This window comes from Phyllostomus discolor, chromosome 7, assembly GCF_004126475.2.
Source record: "Phyllostomus discolor isolate MPI-MPIP mPhyDis1 chromosome 7, mPhyDis1.pri.v3, whole genome shotgun sequence".
Lineage (NCBI taxonomy): Eukaryota > Metazoa > Chordata > Mammalia > Chiroptera > Phyllostomidae > Phyllostomus > Phyllostomus discolor.
The window spans coordinates 69,830,209-69,856,874 of NC_040909.2; the positions used below are offsets into that span (position 1 = coordinate 69,830,209).

Below are 26,666 nucleotides of genomic sequence, written 5' to 3' on the forward strand. Positions count from 1 at the left end.
TTTACTGTTCAATCATCCAGATTGTTTCTTCTAGCCACTTTAGTTACCTCTTTCTGATTCCCCAGGCAGTATATAACTGTCACCTATAAAAATACCTGAACAACCTCTAATAATTTTAAAATTTCTACTGCATGCTTAATCTCCATTTTATTGGAAGTTAACAGTTTTCCTTCCAGATGGAAACATGTACACGCACAATTAGGAAAGTGTACCTTGAGTCAGTATATGCATTCACCCTCTTTTCGTGAGACAATTCCAGTGCCCTAGTCAATGCAGTCAGTTCAGCTTTCTGAGCGGAGGTTCTCAGCATTAAGGCCTTGACCTCTACTATTCCTTCAATAGTCACAATTGCATACCCAGCTTTTCTGTTTCCTTTGTCCATATAACTGCTTCCATCCACATATAGGGTCCAGCCTGCCTCTTTTAGAGGATGGTCCTATAAATCAATTTTGCTAGGATAAACGTCTTCAATTATCTCAATGCAGTCATGTATTAGCACATCCAAGTCAGGCTCTGGGAGAAAAGAGGCAGGATTTAACTTACAGTTTTAAGAGAGACTCTGGGATCATTGAGAAGAATTGTTTCATACCTGTCCACTCCTGCATCAGTGAGCCACAAATTTCCCTTTTGTTCTAGTAGGCTCAAAACTTGGCACGGTGCATATACAGTCTGTCCAAAGGAAAGTTTTCAGCTTACTGTAAGAGCTCACAAATGGCTGCCACAACTCTCAAGCAGGCTGATCAGCCTGGACAGTTCGATCTAGTTTCCTTGGCAAGTATGTGATGGGTTGTAAAATGTCACTAAGCATTTGAGTGAGGACTCCTAGGGCAATTCTCTGAATTTCATGAATGTAAAACTGAGAGGGCTTTAGCAGGTTTGGAAGCCCCAAGTCTGGTGTAGAAGTCAGGTACATCTTCAGAGACTCAAAAGCCTGGGTACACTCTTTAGTCCATTATGAAGGGATATACTGTGGCCCTTGCAGAGTTTTTCCAGTTTAACAGATCTGATGTAGAAAATGGCATATGTGCCCATAGTATACAGCAGGCTGGCCTTCTGGCCTACTCCCACTGGAAGTTTTCACAAAGGGTATTATTGCCCTGCCCTAGTAGGGGCTTATCCTCCACTAAATTTGGTTCCCTGATGGGTTCGAGATGGGGAGACCAGTTCAGGCTCACTTCTCCCAGTTCCCTCAGCTGATTATAGAGGGAAATCTCCCAGGGCTGGAGGGTCCTTGGGAACCCTGACTATGCTCACAGAAGCCATAATATCTAGATCTCCATGGGCCCTCTCCTCTGAGCTCCTGCTGTCTTTCACAGGCAAATTCCCTTTTCAATGGATCATTAATCTATTGCCTTTTAACCCTGCATCCTGATTATGTAGACGCCTCAAAGTTTCTAGAAAAGGCATTTTGTCCTACTTCCTCAATCTTTGACAAAATTTTAGTTACATTATAATACAGTAATTTAAAGACCCATTCAGTGGCCAGCACTCTCCTGAGTCTATATAATAGAATGCATAAGCCAAACAGTGTTACAATAAAATCCACTTTAATTTTAGTCACACATTTATAAGCATAGGTCAACTAATTGGCCAAAACTTGGCCCAAAGGGCTGTTTTCCAGAAGGGAGGCTTCTCCCACTATTCTACCAGACAGAGATCCATAATGTCACAAAAACAGAAAGTACCTTTTTACCAGACAGAGCCCTTTATACCAGAAGGCACCTTAATTAAACCAGAAGATACCTTTTTACTAGACAGAGATCTGTACACCAGAAGGCACCTTAATTTCTAACTATGGAAGTCGTGACCCAGATTGTAACCTGAACCAGAAAACACAGTGATTCAATCAAATGTGAATATGATGGGAGGTGCCGAGAATCAGAGGAGAGTTCCCAAGTGAAATCATTTAGCAGCTACTAGTGAGTTTCCAAATCCACACTCCATGGCCTCCCAGTCCAAGCAGCCAATGAAACTCCCCACCAAATACTCAAACTTACCAGAGAGTCCTAAAGCTGTCCTGGCAGAGTAGCCAGACTATGAAACCATAAAAGCTGGAGTTCATTCTGCCTGTCACCTACGACACCCAATAAGCAGAGACAAGGATTGAACCTTTATGGGTGCTTTATTCAGGTGGTCAGAGATCTGAGAAGACAGCAGGTTATATATGTTACAGAACAACAAGGTGGGGCCAAGGGCAGCCGAGGCAATGTACTATTACCAAGAGGAACCCCCCAGGTTCGTTATATCCACCGCCAGAGGAAAGACATCTCTTAATGTCAGAGACCCATGAAAAGGAAAGGAAATGTTTATTTAATGCTATACAAACTTAAAGTAGTGACCTAATGTCTTCATCAAAATCCCAAAGTCCCTTGAAACACCCACAAACACACACAGTCCTTCCTTCCCTCTTTGCTCACTCGGGGGAACCGTATCTCAGGAAAAGAAGTGAAAGTCCGTGGCTCAGGCAGCCCCCATTTCTGCCTAGTAATCCGTCTCGGCTGGTAGGCCTCCCTCAGTTCCCGGCACCATCAGCTGTGTCACCAGGATCTCTGCTAAAGCCGGGTAGTGGTTCCCCCTTCTAAAGCTGTGGGGGTTCCCACCCTGGCAAAGCCGTGTGGTTCTTCCTCCCAGGGCTGAGGGAGTCCCCACCCTGGCAAAACTTTGTGGTTCTCTCTTCCAAGGCCACGGGAGTCTCCACTCTGCCAAAGCCACATGATTCTCTCTCTCAGGGCTGCGGGAGTCCCCACTCTGCTAAAGACCAAGTGGTTCTCCCCCTGTAATGGCTGCAAGGAGGCGGGGCACCACTCTGCCAAAGCCAAGTGGCAGTTCTCTGCTAAAGACGCATGGTGATTTTCTCTAGAAGAGCTGCAGGAGTCCCCACTCTGCTAAAGACCAAGTGGTTCTCTCTCCCAGGACCACGGGAGTCTTCACTCTACTAAAGACCGAGTGGCTCTCCCCTGCACTGGCTGTGGTCCTCTCTGCACTGCCACAGCCGCATAGTTCTCCCCTACTCAGTTACACCTGCCAGTACTCTCAAAGCCTTCCAGCTTTACTGGGCTGCCATTGTGAGTCTGGGCAGGTGTGGCCCCCATGTCATGGAGTCAATCTTCTCCAAGCTCCCATGCAGGTGTTGTAACTTGGGCGACCTGCCCCCCAGCTACTTCTTGGGGGGATGTTCCTTCCATTCCCCTGGCCCAGAGCAGGGCCACAGCTATTTAACATATCTGTGCAACCAGTTAAAGGTTATAGATACGTTAAATGACCATACCAGATGTTAGTTGCAAAGCTGTTGCTATACAAAACAACTCTCAAAGGCCCTGCTCCGCTTGTCCCTTCCCCCAACCCACACCTGTGGGCGGGGCGGGGGGTGAGGACATCCTAATATTTCCTGGACACCTTGAGTTCTGGACCCCATTTCAAATCCCTATTTGGGGCACCCCTCTTGGCTGCACCCTGTTACATGTACCCTAACAGGCTGTCTTAAATTCCATTTTAAACTGACCCATTTATTTTATTTTATTTTGTTGTTCAATTACATTTTCCTCTCATGACTCTGCCCTACCCAATCCCACCTCCCACATTGAATCCTCCCCCTTGAACTTTGTCCATGGGACCCTTACATGTGTTCCTTGACAACCATTCTCCTTCTTTCCCCCATTATCCCCTCCCCCTCACCCCCCTCCTGGAGAAGAAAAGTATAGGTAAGGGGTTTGGAATTCAGAGAAAGAGTTAATCAGATAAAAGTTGCAGCATTCTTTCATCTGTTAATACCCTAACAGACTATCCTAGCTTCATATTTATTATAAACACATAATCAGCTAAATTATTAAGCCAACACTTTAAAGCTTTATGATTTACATAATGGAATAATAACAAGAGATTATGCTATTCAAAGGGGTTTAGAGCAACTTCCAGTTTCTAGTCTGGTACCTAAGGCATTTGAAAGTCATTACTACTATTCCCACAATAAGAAATAAACCTCAATCAAGTGAAAGTCAACAACTTTCCTTAGAGACATCAGATAATTGAGATCAGAAGACAAACCACTGGCCCCAAAACTAGAGATAGAGACAGGTAGAATCAGAGATTCAAAACCTACCCTTCTAGAAGTACCAGGAGAAGATTACACTGCAGAATCATTAACAGGGTAGGAAAATCCAACTGTTACTGACACATTGTTAGAAGCTCAATGTGTACAAGCCAAAATTAATACCTAGGCCCTACTCTGACAAGATGTGATAGGACACAGCACCTTGACTGTCTTTTATTACTGGAACCATTTTTATGATTACCTATAAATTGGTACATGAAGTGAAGAAATGGTCCACTCTAATGTATATTTAGGAAGTTTAATGGTAACAATTTGATTTCACATGTTAAGGTATAAATGTTGCCATTTGTGAATATAGAGTACCTTCCATGAATATGAATAAGTTTAAACATGGCCTAGGGACCACCAAATTGGGAAAAATAAAAGAAAAATTTTGTGAGGGGAAAAAGTATAAATGTATATAATTGCATTCTTTCTTCCTCCCTTCATTCCCATTTCTTAGTCCAATATAGATGAAGTACACTCTTTACTTCCCTTCATATTTGTTATAAACACATAATCTGCTAAGTTATTAAGGTAGCATTTTGAACTGTATTCATACTACTGTTTAACTAACAAGTGTTTTAGTTGCTCATTCTTCAATATAACAAACGTTCTGAGGGTGTTACAGTTTTCCCAATTTTTCTCCTTGTATTACTCCTCTGACCTGTAACCCCCAATACTCTGTCATCTCCCCCTTAGTTCATGTCCATGGGTTGTACATATAAGTTCTTTGAGTTCTCTGTTTCCTATACCATTTTTTACCTCTCCCCATCTATTTCATGCCTACCAATTGAGCTTCTTATTCCCTGTGCCTTTTCTTCACTATTCCTCCTTTCCCCTCCCCACTGAAATCCCCATGTGATGTCCATTTCTCTGATTCTGTTCCTGTTCTAGTTGTTTTTCTTTTTTCTTTTTTTTTAGGTTCATTTGTTGATAGTTGTGAGTTTGTTGTCATTTTACTGTTCATATTTTTTATCTTCTTTTTCTTAAATAAGTCCCTTTAACACTTCATGTAATAATGGTTTGGTGTTAGATATTCAACATTGATAAAACTAAATTGAATATTGATTGTTGAATTAGTTTAAATCAGTTTATCTCTGCTTTTTGAGGTGTATTTGTCTTAGCAGTTGAGAAGACCCCCAAACTTAAGACACAATAATTAGGCATTTTAAACATTCTAATGAGTCTTTAATTTCTGCTTGAGATTCTCAGAAAAGATCAAACTCTTATAAATCAATAGGTAGTGGAATACCCTATATGAAAGTCTAAATTTTGTATATGAAAGGTAATTGATGAATTAGTATGTAGCATGTTTGGCTGAAAGTAACTGAGCATTTGACACAGCTTGAACATATGGTGTATGCTTATTTCATTTGCTCCCATGTCACAGGAACAGTATAGCTCTGGGACAGCTGTACAGAACTGCTTCATGAGCACATTGCTCCAAAGATATCTTTCTTTCTGTTCAATCCTTTGCATATAGGCCTCTTTTTTCTTCTCATATTGTCACTGCTTAGTCACAAGGTGGCTCCTGTTGCCCAAACTTATGTCTGAATGCCAGGCAGCAAACAGAAGTAATAGCACTGATTGGCTGCACTTTGTCCTTTTATTTGGGGAGTATACTTGTCACAGTGAAATGTGCCTACATCCCTTAGTAGGTCTGTGTGACATGGATACTTTTAACTGCAACAGGACTCTGAAAGGGAATATTTTTCAATGGGAACATTTGAATATTTACCCTGTAAAATAAAAAATAGATAGATGTTATTAGTGTATATGCTATATCATGATATCAAGACCAGCAGTCTTTAAAAAAAATTATGTATTTATATCAAATCCAGATTTAATTTATTTTAGATTTAATTACTTGAAAACAATGTGTTTACATAACATTTTCGTATAAAGGCATTTTGAAAATAACAATAATCTTAAAACCACAATGTAAAATTAATAAACCTTCTTAATTGTTTCTAGTACTTAACTGCTATATTTTTCTTCCTCTTTGCCTTAACCAAGCCTAGTTTTATAACTCAGCCCCAGGACACAGGGGTTTTAATTGGTACAAGCACAACTTTAAAATGTATGGCCACAAGCTACCTACACACCCATGTTCCTTGGACCTGGGGCAGTGGAGAGGCTTTGGGTAAACCAGGCACCTGGCTACTTGTGGAGGCATGTACTTGCAGAACATTACACTGCAGGATCATAGTCCATTTACCAGTCATGCCAAAAATAATCATGACTCTGCTGCAGCTGCAGCAAACATAATTGTGTAAGGTATAGAGCAGAAGGCCATGATTGAAATGCACTTGGCGCCACTCAGAAAATTGTTTTTCAACTTAAAAAATAATGTCATATAAATCAGTGGAGAGATATTTTTATTTGTTGTTTATTTTTTGAAAAATAGCATTTTTGTCCTGGCTGGTGTAGCTCAGTGGATTGAGCTCGGGCTGCGAACCAAATCATCGCAAGTTCGATTCCCAGTCAGGGCACATGCTTGGGTTGCAGGCCACGGCCCCCAGCAACCACACATTGATGTGTCTCTCTCTCTCTCTCTCTCTTTCTCTCTCCCTTCCCTCTCTCTAAAAAAAAAAAAATAAATAAAATCTTAAAAAAAGAAAAATAGCATTTTCAAAACTAATCTGTTTCATGTTAAAACCTGATATTTTTTTCACTTCAGTCTCCATTAAAATGCCATCATCAACCACTAGCAATAAAAGAGATGAAGTCATTAATGTAGTAGCAAATTGTCAAAAGGTATCTGTGCTTCAGGATACTTTACAGACACAGGAAAGACACTCCAGATAGGAAAGTAGAAAGGCTGGGCCCTACATTCACAGTCATTTGCCAAGATGTCTACTTCACATAGCTTAAAAATATGCTGACCGCACTTACAAGTAGCCTGGACTGTGTAACAAAAACAATGATAAAAGTATTCTAAGCACAATAAATAATTTACATGCTTATATTTTTCTGCTATTTTTTGTTCTTAACCAAGGGCTGCCCCACTGTTTCTGTTGTGGTTGTTGTGTATGTGGGTATAGCATTGTGTGTGTGTCTGTGTAAGCATGCATGTGCACAACACTCCTTGTGAACTTACAGGTTCAGTAAACTGAAGAACATGTGTTGTTGGAGTGATGGCAATAGGTTTTCATCAGCTGACAAAGGGTATGGTGATTTACAATCATTCATTTTAAGAGTTTCCTGGAGTCATAGACATTATCATTTAGTTAAAAAACTTTACTATTTTACTTAAGATATTTGCACAATATCTTATCTATCAAAAAATCAGACCCTCATAAGCACAGAAAAAAATAGCTTAGAAATCTGAAACTGACCAGCATAGTTCAGTACTAGAGTCGGGGCAAATTTAGGGCAGTGAGTGATGGAGGCTGCAAGCTTTGTACCTGACTCACCAAAAGGCACAGTACTTCAATCCATCCTAGGTTTCCTCCATTAGGTAAATGTTTCTGCATTGAATTGTTTAGGATCAACTCCTTAAATAGCAACAGATTATTAATTTCTTGTTTCTATTGATATATCTGAGGAAAAATTGTTTTCCCCTAGAAATGCTAATACTATGAAAAACATCTGTTGTGCTCTCAAAAGAAGGTGTAGAAATTAATTTTTTTCTTGAAGTCTTTGGTAGTTCCTGGGGGACGTTACTACCAAAAAATAACCAAAAATTATTTTTTTGTATTTTTAATGTGCTGGGATTAAAAAAATACTGTCAAACGAATAATGTTTGGTTTTTGTTTCGCTTGTGTTATTTTATATTCAATGTCTATTTTTTAAGCATAGTGCCTAATTAAACAATTGCCCTCTAATAGTTTTTATTTAACAATTTTATATCATGCTAGTCTTGTTTTTCAGCTTCTTGCATTTAGGTTCTATTTGTTCATTTCCACAAGTTGATGTTTAACTAAACTCTAATAACATTTATGATCTTATTTATTTCTCAAACTACAATACTCTAATGATTTCTTTTTGCTTGTCAGTTTGCACTGAAATCACAATTTGTTTATCCTTTGTTCCTTGCAAGTGTGTACTTGTATATCTTGTGTACTTGCAGGTCTGTGTGTCAAGATTTCTAATTAGTCTTTTTTTCACAGTTTTTTATTGTTAAAGTACGTTGTCTCCAATTTTCTCCACTACACCTCCCCACCCCAGCCATCCCCACTTCCCACCTTTGATCATACCCCACTATGGCTTTGTCCATGTGTCCTTTATACATGCTCCTGACAACCCTTTCCCCTTTTTCCCCCATTATCCCCTCCTACTTCCCCTCTGGTTACTGTCAGTTTGCTCTTAATTTCAATGTCTTTGGTTATATTTGGCTTATTTGTTTGTTTTGTTGATTAGGTTCACTTATAGGTGAGATCATATGGTATTCGTCTTTCACTACTTGGTTCATTTCACTTAGCATAATGCTCTACAAGTCCATCCATGCTGTTGTAAAGGGTAGGAGCTCCTTCTTTCTTTCTGCTGTGTAGGATCCCTTTGTGTAAATGTACCATGGTTTTTAGATCCATTCATTTACTGATGGGCACTTAGATTGCTTCCAGCACGTGGCTGTTGTCAATTGTGCTACTATGAACATTAGGGTACTTAGGTTCTTTTGAATTGGTGTTTCAGGATTCTTAGGGTATAATCCCAACAGTGTAATTACCAGGTAAAATGGAAGTTTCATTTTTAGTTTTCTGAGGAATTCACACTGTTTTCCACAGTGGCTGTACCAGTCTGCATCCCCACCAAGAGTGCACTAGGGTTCCCTTTTCTCCACAGCCTCTACAGCACTTGTTGTTTGTTGATTTGGTTATGATGGACATTCTGATGAGTATGAGGTGGTATCTCATTGTGGTTTTAATTTGCATCTCTCTGATAGCTAGAAATACTGAGTATATTTTCATGTGTATATGGACCCTTTGTATGCCCTCCCTGGAGAAGGGTCTGTTCAGGTTTTTTGCCCATCTTTTAATTATATTGTTTGTCTTCCTGGAGTGGAGTTCTGTGAGTTCTTTTTATATTTCGGAGATCAAACCCTTGGTTCATTAATCAATGCACTTATAAAAGAGGCTATTTTATTTGACTATGCATAAAATAAATAAATTTAAGATTTACCCTTTTTGTTTTATTTAACATATTTTCTTTTAGTTCTTTTTAGTTGCTTCAATATCCATTTCATCCTAAATCACAATTACCTATAGATAATTTCCTTCCCTAGACTGGCTGGACAAATGATAAGGAAAATGAAAAAAAAAACCCTTCAATTCAAAGGTTTGAATCACAATGTGGGGCACCCAGATGAAAAGACCTGTAGTTATCAACAATGTAAATAAACATGCCTTTGTTGTGTGAGGCATTATGGTCATGAACTTTGTAAAGCCCATTATGAGGGTAAGGCTTAATAAAACAGCAAAGCGCTTTGCCTGAGCACATGCTGCTTCAGCATTGGACGTGGGACCCTGATGGCCACCATTGTAAGTGGAAGACCCAGAAATGTACCATCATTCAGGCCTGTTTTCTCCAGCCTCCACTTCCTGCCTTTGTCATGTTCTGATCTTTGGGTTTTATCACCTCTGGACCAAAATTTCTTCATTGATCTAGCAAGTCAGTCATTTTAGTGTTAGAAATACATGTAAAATGACCATTTACTTATTTTTTTTAATTTTTGGTAGAAGGTGGACTCTTAGAGAATTTTTAAAAATTATGAGGACACATTAAATAAACAAATGCCTTTCACCCACACTTGCCTAATTATGAGTTTTAGTTTAATTGAGTAGTTGAAATCAAATTTCCCAACATTGGTGTCCTGACTAAGTGATTTGTCTTAACTATTGCCTACTTTTGCTATGTAGCCCTTTTAGTGTGTCATGAACCCATTTTTTAATGTAGAAATATTCTTGTTAATTTCAATTAATTCTCAGTAACATTAAGAATTAGTGTAATGTTCTGAAAAGCTGGGGTTGAGTGACCTAGATTTTCAAACTGCCACTGACACTTATTTCCTCTGACAGAGAGTAATGCAATTCAACCTCCCCAGCCTGAATTTCTTCATTTGTGGAACATGTAGCCTAGGATGGTAAATTGTTTTCCAAGTCAAGTGTCCTATAGGACTCTATTAAAAATGTCTTGCAGGCATTTCTGAGGGCTTTCATGAATACAAGTGACCTTTTAATTTATCTTCTACTATAGTTATTTAACCTAGCACCTTATTTAGAACTGAAAACTTTTAAAAATCTTTATTAGTAGCATTCAGTACAAAACTTGAAACAAATACACTTTTCTAAATACTATTTATTTTATCATGTTTCTTATATTTCCAGAGGGTGGGTGGAACAAAAAAGAGCAAGAATTATGCAAAGATTTAATGACAAAGAGAGGTAATTTGTCAGGCCATTTCAGAAAATTGTTTTGAATATGTTATCACTTATTAATGGAGATCATCATGCCTTCTTTCAATGGATTTATTTATTCATACTAATAAAAGAATCATCAATAGGTTCTATAACTGTGTATTCATTATGAAACCTGAATCAACTGTAAAGATCTGGATATTGGAAATCTTAGGATTTTGACTTAAATGTGACTTTTCAAAGGTGTCATTTCATGTGTGGCAGAAATATATCATTTCTTTCTGAAATTTATAGAGAAAACTTTTTAAAATATTAATCTGTGTGTGAAAATATAGAGAAAATGATTTGGTTAATAAAATATGGCTTATTTTAAATATTTCTATCATTGCTAATAAATAACAACTACAAGGATTTTATCATATGAAACAGATCCCATAAGATTTAGAAATAACTTCTTATTGTCTACTAAGTTTTTGCTTTACAAACCGGGTTTGTATATTTCTTGTTTCTTTGTAGCAAGGCACAAATATATGCAAATATCTACACAGTCTTAATATCCTCCTTCATAAAAATAATTGAAAGTAAATTCTAATTATATGACCTATTTGAACATATTTTTCTTGTTATTAAAATTTTACAAAATACTTTTCAATTCTGTTGTGATTTTTCATTGTCCTTTGCTTCTCCACGATTTATAATAAGCCACAAGGATCAAGTGGTGCTAAAAGGGTATACTGTAGAGTGTTTTTGTGAAACTGAAGGACACATACCTCCAGTCATTGCCTGGAGAAAAGGAGATATTACTGTATTTACAAGTGATTATTTGAAAAAACACATATCTTATTTCTAGAGGAGTACACAAATAGTTTAAACTAATTATCATAGGAGTATCATGGGCTTGAAAATATTACAATGAAAGTTATTTTTTAATCGTCACCCAAGGATACTTTTACTAATTTTAGAAAGAGAGGAAGGGAGAGGGACAGAAAAAGAGAAACATCAATTAGTTGCCTCCCACACAGGCCTGGGGATCAAACTCACATCTTGAGTATGTGCCCTAATCAGGAATCGAACCTGAAACCTTCTTGGTGCACAAGACAACACTCCAACCAACTGAGCCACCTGGCCAGGGCTCAATGTAAATAATTTTTTTAATCCTCACCTAAGGACACACTTATGATCTTAGAGAAAGGTTAAGAGAGGGAGAGAGAGAAGGAGAGAAACATAGATGTGAGAGAGAAACATCAGTTGGTTGCCTCTGGTACATGCCTCAACCAGGGACCACACTCGCACCTAGGCACGTGCCCTGAACAAGAATCAAACACATGACCTTGTGGTTTACAAGACGATGCTCCACCCAACTGAGTCACACCAGCCAAGGCTCAATTAAAGTAATTTTTTAATTTAAATGGGCTATTAGAATTTCTTTTGAGGTTTATGTTTCAGTATTTGAATATGTGGCCTTCCTTAGATTTTTCTTTATGGGACTCAGTTTCCTAATTTGTAAAACAAAATTACTGGAAAGTTGAGCAGTTTTAAATGATTTATTTTTTAAGTAGCAGAATCCTTTTATAACCTAAAATGAAACAGTAAATAAAATGAAATCATAAGTGAAGCTAATGTACTAAGAGGATGAAAGAGAACTGCTGTCATTGGCAGAGTATAAGGCTGGGAGACAGGGGCCCCCTTTCCCACAGATGGGGTCTGGCACTTCCAGGGAGCCCTGGGGACATTACAGAACAAAGGTGACAATCTGTGTGATGAGATCTTGCCTATGATTTCTCTGGGCTTGGAATTCCTAACTTCCACAACAGTTCAGGTATTAGGTTAAATTATAAACATATCAACATTCGTGAATTTCTTTGGACTAAAATTTTTGCTCTAGTCTTTATTAGAGTGAATAGGAGATGGATATTGGAGCCAGAAATCTGAGATTCAGATCTACACTTCATTTACTAGTAGTATGAACTAGGGCAAATAAGTTAACTGCTATTAACAGAGTCCCTTCATCTATATACTGGGGATAATTATATTTACTACAGCTAGGGTGGCTGTGGGGATTAATTTCAATTATTTGTATTTTAAACATGTAGAACAGTAACTAGGGCATCTATGTACAAATCCAATAAAGTTTAGCTATTATTTTTTCTTTCATACATGAATTAGACATTTAATAAGACAAATACTCACTGAAATAGTTGAGAATGACAACACATTTACTTGTCAGTAAGGTCAGCCCAAGCTCAAAAGTAAATTGTACAGTTATGCTTGGGGGCATGGATGTTGGGATTATTAGCATTGGTGTCACAAAAATCACCATTCTTGATCTACTACCTCAGCACTTTAAATGTTATAATTCAATGTTTTTATATTCCAAATATTGTATACATGTAATAAACAAATAGTATGAAGGTGAATATTGTATTTAGTAACCATTTTGTGCATAATTTAAGAATAGAAACTGCTATCAGTATAAACAAATGCAAAAACAGCTTCTCTCTTAGCCAAATTTTGCCTTTTTTTTGTATTTCATTAAGTAAGGGGTAAGGAAATAAAGCTGCAGAAGAAGGTATGTGCAAGCCTGTGCAAAACCTCACACACCCTGTTAAGACTTTCAGTTTTTATTCTAAGAGTAATAGGAACCACTGAAAACGAGAGTGATGCTGTGATCAGTTTGGTTTTGAAATTTGCACTGTAATTGTGATAAGTAAAACTGAAGGGGCAAATAAGAAGTTGGGGGAATTCCTTAGGTTGACCTGTTCTTTGGTGGGATTGGAGGACAACCAAGAGTGCTGCCACATTTTCTAGATACCATAGTAGGGAGTAAGTCATCACACTATTCCATGACATCAAGGGTTTCCCAAAAGACAGATTCCAACTTTTACCCAGGACAATTGTGTATTGTGGGAATAGCTTTCAGCTCATTGAACTGTACAAATGCAATACAAACTACTCCTCCACCCCCTTTTTAGGAGGGCAGCTCCTTCAGGATGGTCAGCATAAAGTTCTCTCTTCTGGCACTTTGAGAATTGACCATGAAACACATCATCATCAAGGTCAATATAAATGTCAAATTGTCAGTCCATTGCAAGTAAAAAAAAGTGTCTTGCTGACTGTAAAACTCAAAGATAAATCATGTTGTGATTGCATTTACATATCCTGGAGGAATGCCTCTTTTGTTTTCAATATTATTGCAAATTAAAATACATCAACATGTAAATATAAGATGTACAGAATGATGGTTTGATTTATTTACATATTGTGAAATGATTACCAAAATATGGTTAGTTAACATCCATTATCTCACATACATACAATAAAAAGAAGCAAGCAACAAATTCTCCTTGTGATGAGAACTCTTAGGACTTCCCCTCTTTATAACTTCCCTTTATATATTACGACAGTACTAACTATAATCATCATGTAGTACATCGAATTCCTGTAACCAGTCTCTCATGGTAGTTACTGCTTGAGTGTTCTATTCAAGAATGACATGTGGTTGTCATTAAGTAGTTTTATTTTCTTGCAACAAGTAAATGAGACGGATTGAGATCCAAAGTTCTGTCTCTTGCAGGGAGGCTTAGTCATTGATTATATACAATATTTTGTTATGTAATTACATGTTGCTTCAGATTTGCACATTAATGATGCATGCTATTACATATGTCACATGTTCATAAATGGCAGACATTTCTTTCTCTGGGTGGGAATTTTACTATTATAATTAAGGTAGATCATGATGAGGACACTGGAAAGACTATACTGCATAGACTCAGCCTTTTAATTCTTCTGTTTGTATTTCTTCTTTGCAGTTGACTACAAGGTCACCTGACTGCAGCTGCATCTAAAAAAATACTGTGCTCCATTTTAGCATTTAGCAAGAATAGCATTTAGAAAGAACTGCCCAGACCTTGAGACTCTTGTCCTACCTAACTAATATCCCCAGTATTTATTTATTTTACCACTGGAAGTTCTTACCCCTTGACCACCTACTTCCTATCTCCCTTCCCACCCCTGCTTCTGGTAATGACAAATCTGATCCTCTTTTCTAGAAATTTGTTGGCTTTTTAAAAGATTTCATATATAAGTGAGATCACATAGTATTTGTCTTTATCTGTATGGCTTATTTCACTTAGCATAATGTCTTCAAGTTCTATCTGTGTTATTGCAAATGGTAGGATTTCCTTTCTTTTTAATGGCTGAATAATACACCATTGTATGTATTCCAGAACCTCTTTACCCATTCATCTATTGATGAATGCTTAAGTCACAAGATGTTGGAATCAAGGCACTGAGTGTTTTAAGAAATATAGCTGTACATCTAGTATTATATAATCATATAATTTTCAAGGATTAGTGTTGGGAACTGCCCTGCCTGGTTTCAGGAGCTGTAACCACCACGCCCAACCCCACCATGGCTAAGGCTGAGTGAGTGATCTTCGGACCATAAGCCACTAAGAAGACAAAACTTATCTCCCTGGCAGGGATGCCACCTCTGCTACTTTTACTTTACCCTTCCTGGCCCCCAATGCTTGAGCAGTTAGCCAATGATGGGTAAGATTCCTCAAGGGAGGGATGACCTAAGACAAGCATGATCATGGGGGTGGGGGGCCCAGGGAAGGACTTGGGGGCTACAGAAAAGGGGTGATGGACCCTCACCCCTTGGCTTTGACATAGCCTGAGTCCTCATTCTGTCTGCAAGAAGTCTCCTAATCTTGTGGCTGCCTTACTTCCCCTGTCTGACTTAAGCCTGAAACAATTCCTTAAGCCTGCAACAATGCCTTAAGCCTGAAACAATGCCTTAAGCCTGAAACAATGCCTTAAGCCTGAAACAATGCCGGAGGTGGGTGCAGCCGTATGCTCGAAAGAGAAGGTTCCCTAGGGTTATCAGGCCTAAGAAAGAATATGCAATATCCTGTGAAACCTGCTTTGTTTAGAATACTCTCAATTAAATGATAAGGGTCCAAGCAAGAAGTGAGTTTGCTCCCCCAAAAGTTTTATGGCCATTTAACTATCTGACCCTGACTCAAATTAGGCCCTCATAGTTCTTTGTATATTATGTATTGTTTGATCCTTACTGCCTGATGATGATTAATGAGCTTTACATATTCACCCTGCATTCCTATGTAAATTGAGTCCAGTGAAAGCTTCCTAAGGCAAGGATGGGGCACTCTCCTTTTGAGAGGGTGGCAGAGGCACTGTGAGGCTTGCTCTCTCTTTGAGAGAGAAGTTGAGTCATCCATTTTCCTCCACAGGACTCAGTAGTCCATGTGAATTTATTTTATCTCATCCATAACATTGCGGACACTGGGGGCCAGTGTCTGAATCAGATGAGAGCTAAATAAAGACATTTTAGGTAAACTGAGAGTGCTTGTGAGTTATAACTTACTTTAAAGAAATTTCTAAAGTTTATACTTCTTAAAAAAGGAAAAGATCTTCAAAGAATGGCTGAGATCTGAAAAAGAATACAAAATAGAATTTTAGAAACCTGGTGAATATGTAGGGTATGTCCTTCATTCATAAGATATGAAGGACATAGGAGCAGTGACTGGTTTTATTCAGGTATTTTTTTTTCATGAAGGGAAGCAGTAAACAAATTTAAGAACAGAATTTGTTTATCTTAGTAATGCATTTTTGACATTAGCGTATACTTTTATTTCATGAAGGGAAGCAGTAAAAGATAACAGTGAAGATGGATCAGATACATGGAAGAATGTGGTGAAATGTCTGCTTTTCTGAAGGAAAGAAGTCAGAAAGATGAAATAGAAAAGTAATGAATGGTTCAGTCTCACTTAGGTGACAAGTATGAATGGGATTTGAAAATGCAGTGAAGCAATTTGCCTTTAAAATAAGAGAAGCAGTATTTCTTTAGTTTACATGAGGAGAGGTGGTGAGCTATAAATGGTTATAGAGAGAGAGACATCCATGATAGGAATCTCAAGAATTCATAGTCTGACAACTTGTCTTTGTAAAGTAGAAGATGCATGATTTTGTAGGAGGAGGGCATGCTGAAAAATGAAGTAGGTGACTTGAAAAGAGTAGTAAATGCTCAGGGTTTGTTTGTTTGTTTGTTTGTCTTTTCTGTTATTGCTAAATGGGATCTGAAGTGACAAGGGCAATTTGTCCCCAAGAAATCAAGACACAACCACTCCAGACATTTGGAGGGGGAGAGGTGAGAAGAAAACAGTGCAGGTATATTGAACAGAAGAACAATGGTGTAAAGAAGCTAAGAATTCTGGAGGGAAAGTGGTAGAGGTAATGAAACTTGGGATCTTGCCCATAAAGGGAAAAGAGTGAAACTAGAAGGATGTTGATCAATAGGGAAGAAGAGGCGGCTCCCTGGAGTGTAGCTGAAGTCAAAATGAGAAGATGAGAAAGCAGTAGAGAGAGGAATATTTTGCTTTAGAGTGTGGTACAAGACATTTCTAATAAATTGTAAGTAATGACACAATTTTTGCTAATGAGTAGCTACTGTGACAAGAGGAGAAAGTAGGTTGGAAATACAGAAAATCAGGTAATCACGGTCATGATGTTAAATATTAGATGTTAAAAATCACTTGGTTGAATCAGAAGAATCACTTCCTGATAGATTCACTGGGCTTCATGAAATGCCCCCCATGATTGTCAGGGATTTATAAGCTTTGGTTTCAGCAAACCCAAAGTTATATTTAATTTAGCACATAATAAGTATTTTAACAAAACAAATAAAATCCTCAATTTAAGAATAGAATTTGTTTATCTTAGTAATTCATTTTTTATGTTAGCATATATTTTATTGCAGTACAAAAAAGATATCAGGAGAGACGTGATGAAAGCACTTATACCCAGTACTCAGAGAAATAAACATTACAAATATGCTTAAAGACTGTTCATTCCTCTTGTTTTCTATCAATCTACAACTCCAACCTAGTTGTCACTAAGCTGAGTTTGATGTTTGTGATTCCCTGGCATGTTCACATAGTTAACTTATTTTAATGAAACCTTTTATTTTGAGATAATTGTTGATTCACATTTGGTTGTTAGAAACAACACAGAGATCCAGTGTACCATTTATACAATTTTCCCCAGTGGTAACATATTTCAAAATTATAGTACAATATCATAATTAGAATATTGACATGTAAAGGTCAAGAAAATTTTCATTGCTACAGGAATCCTCATGTTGCTCTTTTCAGAGGCATGCTTAATTTCCTCCCACTCTCACTCCCTCCAGATTCAGCACTCACTAAAAACTAGGTAACTACTAATTCTTTCTTTATTTCTATAAATTTGTCACTTCAAGAACATCATATACATAGATTTATATAGTATGTAGCTTTGGGGATTGGTTTTTTAATTCAGCATAATTATCTGGAGATTCTTATAGATGCTGTGTATTGACATGTTAAAGATCACTTTGTTAAATCAGAAGACTCAGTAACCCTTTGTTTTTCTATGTGGTTTGCAACTATTTCTCTTAGTCCTGTAACTTGTCTCTTCACTTTCTGAACATGGTCTTTCATAACAAAATAGTTTTCAATTTTTATGTAGTCCGGTTTATCATTTTTTTCTTTGATGGATTGTGCTTTTGATACAGTCTAAGAATACTCTTTTGGCCCTAGATTCCAAGGATGATCTCCTATATTTTTTTTCTAAAAGCTTGATAGTTTTACATTTTATGTTTAAGTGTGTTGTTCCTTTTGAGTTAATTTTTTTTTGTATAAGGATTGAGACTTATGTAGGTTAAAGGTCATCTTTTGTTTGTATATTTGTCTGGGAGTATCCAATTGCTCCGGCACTATTTATAAGTAGGCCTTTATAAAAGGCCTCCATATAATTATTTTGCACCTTTCTCAAAATCAATTGGGAGTGTTTGTGTGGTTTTATTACTGAATTGTTTACTCTGTTCCATTTATATGTGTGTCTGCGCTCACAATTTGTCAATAGCACACAGTCTTTATTGCTGCAGCTATGTATTCAGTCTTTTGTAGGTTGACTCCTCTCACTTCGTTCTTCTTTGTCAAAATTGTTTAGCCATTCAGTTCATTTGCATACCCATATAAACTTTAGAAAACTCTTGTCTATATCTCCAAAGAACAAATCTTGCTGGAATTGTGATATAAATACCAAATTTTTGAAGAAATGTTATCTTTGTGTTACAGAACACAGGGGGGCCAAAAGGCAATATACTATTACTGAAAAAATCCCCTACCAGGCTCAATTGTCTGCCACCAGAGGAAAGACATCTCTTAAAGCCAGAGACTCATGAAAAGGAAAGGAAATGTTTATTTAATGCTATTCAAACTTAAAGTAGTGACCTAATGTCTTCATCAAAATCCCAAAGTCCCTTAAAACACCCACAAACACACAGTCCTTCCTTCCCTGTTTCACCCTCTCTGGGGTACCATATTTCAGGAAAAGAAATAGAAGTCTGAGGCTCAGGCACCCCTAGTTCTTCCCAGTAATCCGTTTTGGCTGGTAGGCCTCCCTTGGTTCCCAGCACCATCAGCTGTGTCGCTGGGATCTCTGGTAAAGCCGGGTAGTGGTTCCCCCTTCTAAAGCTGCAGGGGTTCCCACTCTGGCAAAGCCTCATGATTATCCCTGCCCAATAGCTGCAGGAATCTCCACTCTGCCAAAACTGCGTGGTTCTTCCTTCCAGGGGTGAGGGAATCCCCACTCTGGCAAAGCTGCGTGATTCTCTCCCCCTGCACTGGCTGTGGTCCTCTCTCCAATGGCTGCCGAGTCTCTCTCTCTCTGCCAGAAGCACGTGGCTCTCTCCTTTCTATTGTCACAGCCGCATAGTTCTCTCTCCTCAATGGCTGTGAGGACCCTGCCAAAGCCAAGTGGCGGTTCTCTGCTAAAGCCGCATGGTGATTCTCCCTCCCAGGGCCTCAGGAGTCCCCACTCTACCAAAACCACATGGTTCTCCCTTCAATGGCTGCTATGTCTCCACTTAAATCCCCAAGCCAAATTCCTCTGCAGCCCCATTTCCAACTCCTCCCAAAACTGGCCACACTTGCCAGCACTCTCATATCCTTCCAGCTTTATTGGGCTGCCATTGTGAGTCTGTGCAGGCGTGGCCCCATGGCATGGAGACAATCATCTCCAAGCCCTCACACAGGTGCTGTAACTCAGGAGAGTTGCCTCCCAGTTACATGTTGCAGGGGAAGTTACTTCCATCCCCCTGGCTCAGAGCAGGGCCACAGCTATTTAACACATCTGTGCAACCAATTAAAGGTTATAGACATGTTAAATGAGCATGTCAGAGGTTAGCTGCAAGGCTGTAGCTATGCAAAACAGCTCTAAATGGCCCTGCTCCACTTGTCCCTTCCCCAAATCTACACCTGTGCAGGGGAGGGGTGAGGACATCCTAATATTTCCTGAACACCTTGAGTTCTGTACCCCATTCCAAATCCATATTTGGGGCCCCCTCTTGGCTGCACCCTGTAACATTTGCTCTCTTGAGATTTTCAATCTGTTAGTGTCTCTTCATTTATTCACATTTTATTTGACTTCTCACATCAGCATTTTGTAGATTTCAGCACACAGGTGCTGTATACATTTTATTAAATTATACCTAAGTATTTTAATGTTTTTGAATACTTATAAATTGTTTTTAAAATTTCTGTGTCCATATGTTCATCACTTGAATACACAAATTAATTTTTAAAATATTTTCTTGTATCTTTCACTCCTGCTGAGCTTACTTTGAAATATTTTGGTAGATTTTTTAGAATTTTCTACATAGAAAATAATATAATCTGCAAATAGGGAGTTTTGCACTTTTTTCCTGATTAATATGCTTTCTATGCCCTTTCTTACCATATTACAGTGGCTAGAAATTCCAGCAATATGTTGAATGAGAGTGCAGGTACCCTTCCTTGCCTTGTTTGCTGTCTGAGAGAAAAAGCATTTATTCTTTCACCATTAAGTAGAAAGTTGTATGCATTTTTTCTGTTTGTTTTCAAATGTGTAAATTGCATTCTATTTCTATTTTTCTGATAGTTTTTATTTAATTATAAATGAGTGTTGAGTTTAGTCCAATACTTTTACATTAATTGGTATTATCAGGTGACTTTTGTCCTTTAGATGTTAGTATGGTAGATTTGATTAACTGATTTTCAAATACTGAACCAATCTTGCATCTGTATAAACTCTAGCATTGTCATGGACTTATAAGCATTTTATGTTGATGAATTTTACTTTCTAATGCTTTGTTAATTATTTTTTTTGTCTATGTTTATGAGAGGTACTGATCTGTAGTTTTCTTTTGGGACTCTCTCTGATTCTTATGTTAGGGTAAGCCTCCACAAAAAAGTCAAGAAACATACACTCTTATTTTTTATATGAAATTGTATAGAATTGGTATTAATTTATTCACTAGTATTTTAAATTTTTTCTTGAAGATTTATTTTTGGGAAGTTTAAACAGTTATGAATTTAATTTCCTTAATAATTTTTGGGCTATTCCAATGATCTATTTTGTATTAAGTGAGTCATATAGTTTGAGCTTTTTAGAAAAAAAAATTAAGATTGACTTTTTTATCTTAGCTGGCATTACATTTTTTTATTTTACCATATATTTTTATTTCAGACTTACAAAAAGATGCTGAGAAAGGATAATGAAAATTCTTGTAACCACTACTCAGATGAAGAAATAAATATAAATATGGTAAGACTGTGTTTATTCCTCTTCTTTTTTTACTGCTTTCACCTGTACCTTAATTACCACTACACTTGGTGTGATGTTTATTATTTTCTCAGATGTCCAAGTAATTGATTTTTTAAAAATGAGTGTTGCTAACCAATATGGTATCCAGATTTATACAGTTTGACTTGGCTGGCATATATTGACAAAAAATGATATTGACATGACATTATTTTGTTTCCACAGTTCTCCCAGTGTTTACTCAACTACCTCAGGTTACAAGCATGGAGGTTGGAAAAAATATAGACATTTCATGTCATGCTCAAGGAGAACTACAGCCCATAATTACTTGGAATAAGGTAAGATCTCAGCTAAAAGTACAGTAATATTAAAAACACTGACAGATGTATTGACCTACTGAAACAGAGGTAATGATTCTCATATTGATTTATTGCTGCTGAGATTTTTGCTAGCAAGTAACACTTTTTACACTGAAATGGGTTTGTTTCCTACTTTTTTTTTAAAGTGACTATATCTGATTTTGGCTGAGGGCTTTTATAAAGTTTATCCTTTTTCATTTGCTTGGTAATAATAGCTTTATAAGCACAACTGAAGTCCTCTAAGGAAAAATTGCCCCTGTCATATATAAATTAAGAGTTTTAGTGGGTAGCAAGAAACAACTTTGAATTAATAACTCAGTGTATTAAAAGTAGGTCATTAGCTGATACAAGAAAAAAATGAAAGCTTGGTACTAAAACAAAGTGATGTGGAAAAAGTAATTCTGTAAATCAAAACTTAAGTGACTGTAAATAGTAACTCTTTATTTATATATCTCACTTCCTTTGGTTCTTTGAGCCATATTCATTCAACATAATTGCTTCTCTAATTTTAAGTTTTACATGAAAATAAAATAATAAATCTCAGATTCCAGTACTCTTACAAATAAATAAAACTACATACACCTGAATGCCACTTTTATGGTAAAATTTAACAAAGTATAAAATTTTTGAAAGTTGTTCTTCAAAACCACTTGGCTTATTTTTGTTGTTACATTATAGTAACCATGTTTTATAGCTTTGGTGGCTCACTCCTTTTTTGCTGTAGCTAAGGATCAGATGCAGTTCTCTACAAAGAGTGAGTTTAATGATCTCAAATGTACAACTTTAGGACCATGTTCTCTCAAATAGTCTAAATAATTATTTTATTTTTAAATTTACTATTATATAATTCAAATAGTTTTACACTGAAACTAGAATGTATGAAAAATATACATTTTGGTCCATATCTAAAACCTTACTTTACATTGTACTAAATGCGCTATTATACAGGATGGGTCAAAAGTATGTTTACAGATGTGAGTACATGAAACAGAATATTCTTGTATTATTGTTTGTTGATTATTGTATTATTTTCCATACAAACAACTGTAAACCTACTTTTGCCCAGTCCTGTATAATCATATCAGCAAAATATCTCAGAGCCTAATTTCTAAAAGGTAGCTTCTAATCACAAATTGATTGAGGAACGGCTATATGTCAGACATTTTACATACATTACTATATTCAATCTTTATAAGAATATGCTTTAAGTGACAAGTTTGAAAGGATTTGAGCTAGGATGTTTTTTCTGGAGGAAAGAAACTGCCAGAAATAGGCAGGTAAGGAGTTTATTCAAAAGCTATCTGCTAGCTCAGAGATTTTAAACAAAAACTGTAGAACTGTATATTTAACTTGAGAGTTCTAGCAGTAACAAGAGAGGCAAGGGTAACAACTTTGAGAGGAAGATGAAGCCATAGTCCATCAAAGGAAAGTGGCAAGAAAGATCAGAAAAGCACAAGGTTGCCTCACACCCTTCCATGTAGCATCTGATCCCTTTCAGTATGCCCTTCAGCCTGGTAGGTCCTGACTACTTTTTTTTGTTCCCTAACCTGAGTTACCAGGTAGCTATCTTTTATCTTTGACTTGTTTCTTAGCACTGGCCAAAGACAGCTGTGAGAATCTGAATACCTATGAAACATTTTTTTTTTTCTCTCTAAACCACTATGGTTACATTCTGGCCTCTTGGCCATCACTGGAATAAAAGGTTTTCTTTTTATTTTTTTCTTTATTTTTATTAACATTATTACAGATGCCCCCATACCCCTGCACACATACTTAGTTCACCTCCCCAACATCTCACCCTCCTTTCCTCTGGCTATCATCACACTGTTGCCTGTGGGTTATGTGCCTATGTTCTTTGGCTAATCCCATCACCTTCTTTCTTCCAGTTCTCCCCATTCCTGTCCAAAAGCTTTTTTGAAATAGTATCTCCCATCCTCATTTTCCTGTGTTTAGAGAGGGGAAGGATGAGACCATCTACATCCCTATTCCACTGCAATTGCAGTCTCATTCCTTTCACTTTTTAAATTAATAACAAAATAATGAAGAGTATATAAATCCATATTGATTATAAATGAATGCATATTAATAATCTTTCATAGAAAGTATAGTTATTTTTAATCTTAAGTTATAATCTTAATTGAGAAATACAGATATAAAAACTTTTCAGCTACACAAAATTTCTGAGTATCTATGAAGAAGAAATAGATGGGAAATCAGAAATATGAAATTACTTTGATGTTTTACATGATAGATTTGTAAGTATTTGTCTCCTTTTCACATTTTATTTTTATTGTTGTCAGAATTCTTTTAGAAATGAGTGGGATATGAATAAACTGTACATATTCATGCTTTGGAATGATGATTTTAAAATAAAATAATCATGGTATTCAACAATTACATGATTGAACAAACCCCACTTCCTAGAAACCTCTCTCTCTTTCTTCCTCTCCATTAGATTTGTATACTATTTCATCTAGTGTTTGACAATTAGTATGCTCTCAATAGACAATTAGTATGCTCTCAGTAGATACTGAGCAAATAAAACTATATCAAACAAAATGTAAAGATGTTATTTTTGAAGGAATCACACTTTCTTCCCATAGCAATTCTTTCTCACACCCTAGGCAGGCATTCAGATTACTGATGGTGGTTAAGTTGCACATCAGTACTGGAGGCATGCTAACCATCTAGGATGCAAGGCAAGCTGACCGAAGAAGATATGAACGTGTGGCTCAGAATTCACTGGCTTTGTTGTGGCTAACAGTTTCTCACAGTCATTGGTAAGTATTTATAGCTCCTCATACAATACCCAAATAAAAGCATTTCAACAGCTTATAATTTTAAACCTGATTCACCTCACTACCCAAGTTCCCTATACATCCTTTATAATTTAATAGGCTAATATTAAGTCAGAGCTATTTTAATACTTTTTAAATTCTAAGACCTTGTTTAGTAATGGGTATCAAATACCAATTATGGTACCAAATACCATTAATGGGTACCAATACCAGCAACCACACATTGATGTTTCTCTCTCTCTCTTTCTCCCTTCCTTCTCTAAAAAAAATAAATAAAATCTTTAAAAAAATAAATAAAAATAACAATAATTTTCAAATGTATGTAATGTTTTATTGAATTGAAAATTATAAAATGTAAGATCAATTCATACAAATAAATGTGAATAAATAAAATTTACCATATAGTAGTCACTCTGGTCTCATATATTTAATCCTATGTCAAAATTAAAAATCAATCAGTCAGGTTTCTATTTAAGACTTGCCACTATGAAGACAAATATCTTTTTTTTAAGATTTTATTTATTTCTTTTTTAGAGAGGGAAGGGAGGGAGATAGAGAGAAACATCAATGTGCTGGGGATCATGGCCTGCAACCCAGGCATGTACCCTGACTGGGAATCAAACCTGCTGACACTTTGGTTCACAGCCTGCGCTCAATCCACTGAGCTACACCAGCCAGGGCGACAAATTTCTTAATATTTGAAAGCATTTACATTTGGCTAAAATTGACATTTTTTTACATTTAATTATTATCAATCTGGTTGTATAGTTATAGCCCTCTGCTAGTTGATTATAAATAATAACAGATTCCAAAATTTGATTTTCATAGTTTTATAAAGAATAAAGTCCTGTTTTTAAATTAATCAGTTCATAAGAGATAAGAGTCCATTTGTAGGTGGCTCAAATAGACTGAACTAAATCTTGGCTGTGGTGATATAAATGGAGACAGGCTATTATGATTGACTGATAACGTTCTCTACATGGGGAAAGGGTACAGAGAAAAGCATGGCATGTCTGCACATGTGAATTAATATCAGATTTGCTTTTTTGCAAATTGTTTTACAAGTTTTTGCATTTTGATCATCAGAAGTGGAAATAGATGAGCTCAGGTACAAGCATATGGAATGCTGTGATGGGTTTTGCCTGTTTTTTGGTTTCCTTAGAAAGGGGCAGATTTCATAAGTAGGGTTTTGCTGATTTATTTTTCCTTTTAGTTTTTCCAGCTTGTATGGGTCTATGAAAGATATTGATTATCTTTTTATTATAAATACAAGCTTGGTTAAAAATAAGTTTATTTAAACAAATTACATTTTTAAGAAGTCACCATTTTCCTATCATGCAGTGTAATAACTTCATATTCTTCCACTCCCAAATTATTTTGAGATAAAAAACTTCTGAAATTCCATTTGGATATTTTATATAAAGTGTATATTTTCATCAACAGCACATCAAACTTCATGTATTTATTATATATATTATATGGCAAAAACTAATTCTCTCTAGTTTATTATTCTTTTTAATTATACTTTACTGATTACATTTTATAGTTTTCCTCATTTTTCTCCCCTTATCTTCCTGCTGCCTTATAGTCTCCAACTCTCTAGCATTCCCCCCACTTAGTTCATGTCCATGGGTTGTACATATAAGTTTTTTGACTTCTCTGTTTCCTATATTATTCTCAACTTCTCCCCATCTATTTATGTCTACCAATTGTGTTTCTTATTCTCTGTACCTATGCTCCCATTCTTGCTCTCCCCTTCCCCACTGAAAACCCTCCATGTGCTGTCCATTTCTATGACTCTGTTCCTGTTATAATTGCTTGCTTAGTTTTGTTTGTTTTTGTGTTTAGGTTCAGTTGTTAATAGCTGTGAGTTTGTTGTTATTTTACTGTTCATAGTGTTTGGTCTTCTTCTATTTCTTAGATAAGTCCCTTTAACATTTTATATTATAAAGGATTAGTGATTATGAACTTCTTTAGTTTGCCCTTATCTGGGAAGCACTTTATCTGCCCTTTCATTCTAAATGATAGCTTTGCTGGATACAGTAGTCTTGGATGTAGGCCTTTGCCTTTCATGGCTTGTAATACTTGTTTCCAGCCCCTTCTTGCCTGAAAGGTCTCTTTTAAGAAAACAGCTGGTAGTCTTATGGGAACTCCTTTGCACATAACTCTCTCCTTTCTTCTTGATGCTTTTATTTTGATTAAAAATTGTTTTCACTTCAGTTCTACTTAGTTTTTATAATCTCCATAAATCACAAGAGGGATAGTGCCAAAGTGTCTTTTCTTTAGTCAGTGTACATGCACCCACCTCTAAACTGCTCATCATTGTCAGTTCAGCCTCAAAGAAAAGGGAATTTATTGACATAGAATCCAAATGGCATTGATTTCTGTCATGGGTTCACTCTGTATGGCCCAC

At 36.7% G+C, this 26,666-nt stretch overlaps 1 protein-coding gene across 1 annotated transcript in view; it reads left to right on the forward strand.

The window, feature by feature from the left end:
- Positions 1-711: 711 nt before the first annotated feature.
- The window catches only part of PXDNL (peroxidasin like), an 81,606-nt gene continuing 55,651 nt past the window's right edge, over positions 712-26,666 (forward strand). The window contains 1 exon segment of the mRNA XM_028517874.1: positions 712-775. Coding sequence (XP_028373675.1) covers positions 712-775 — 64 coding nt within the window.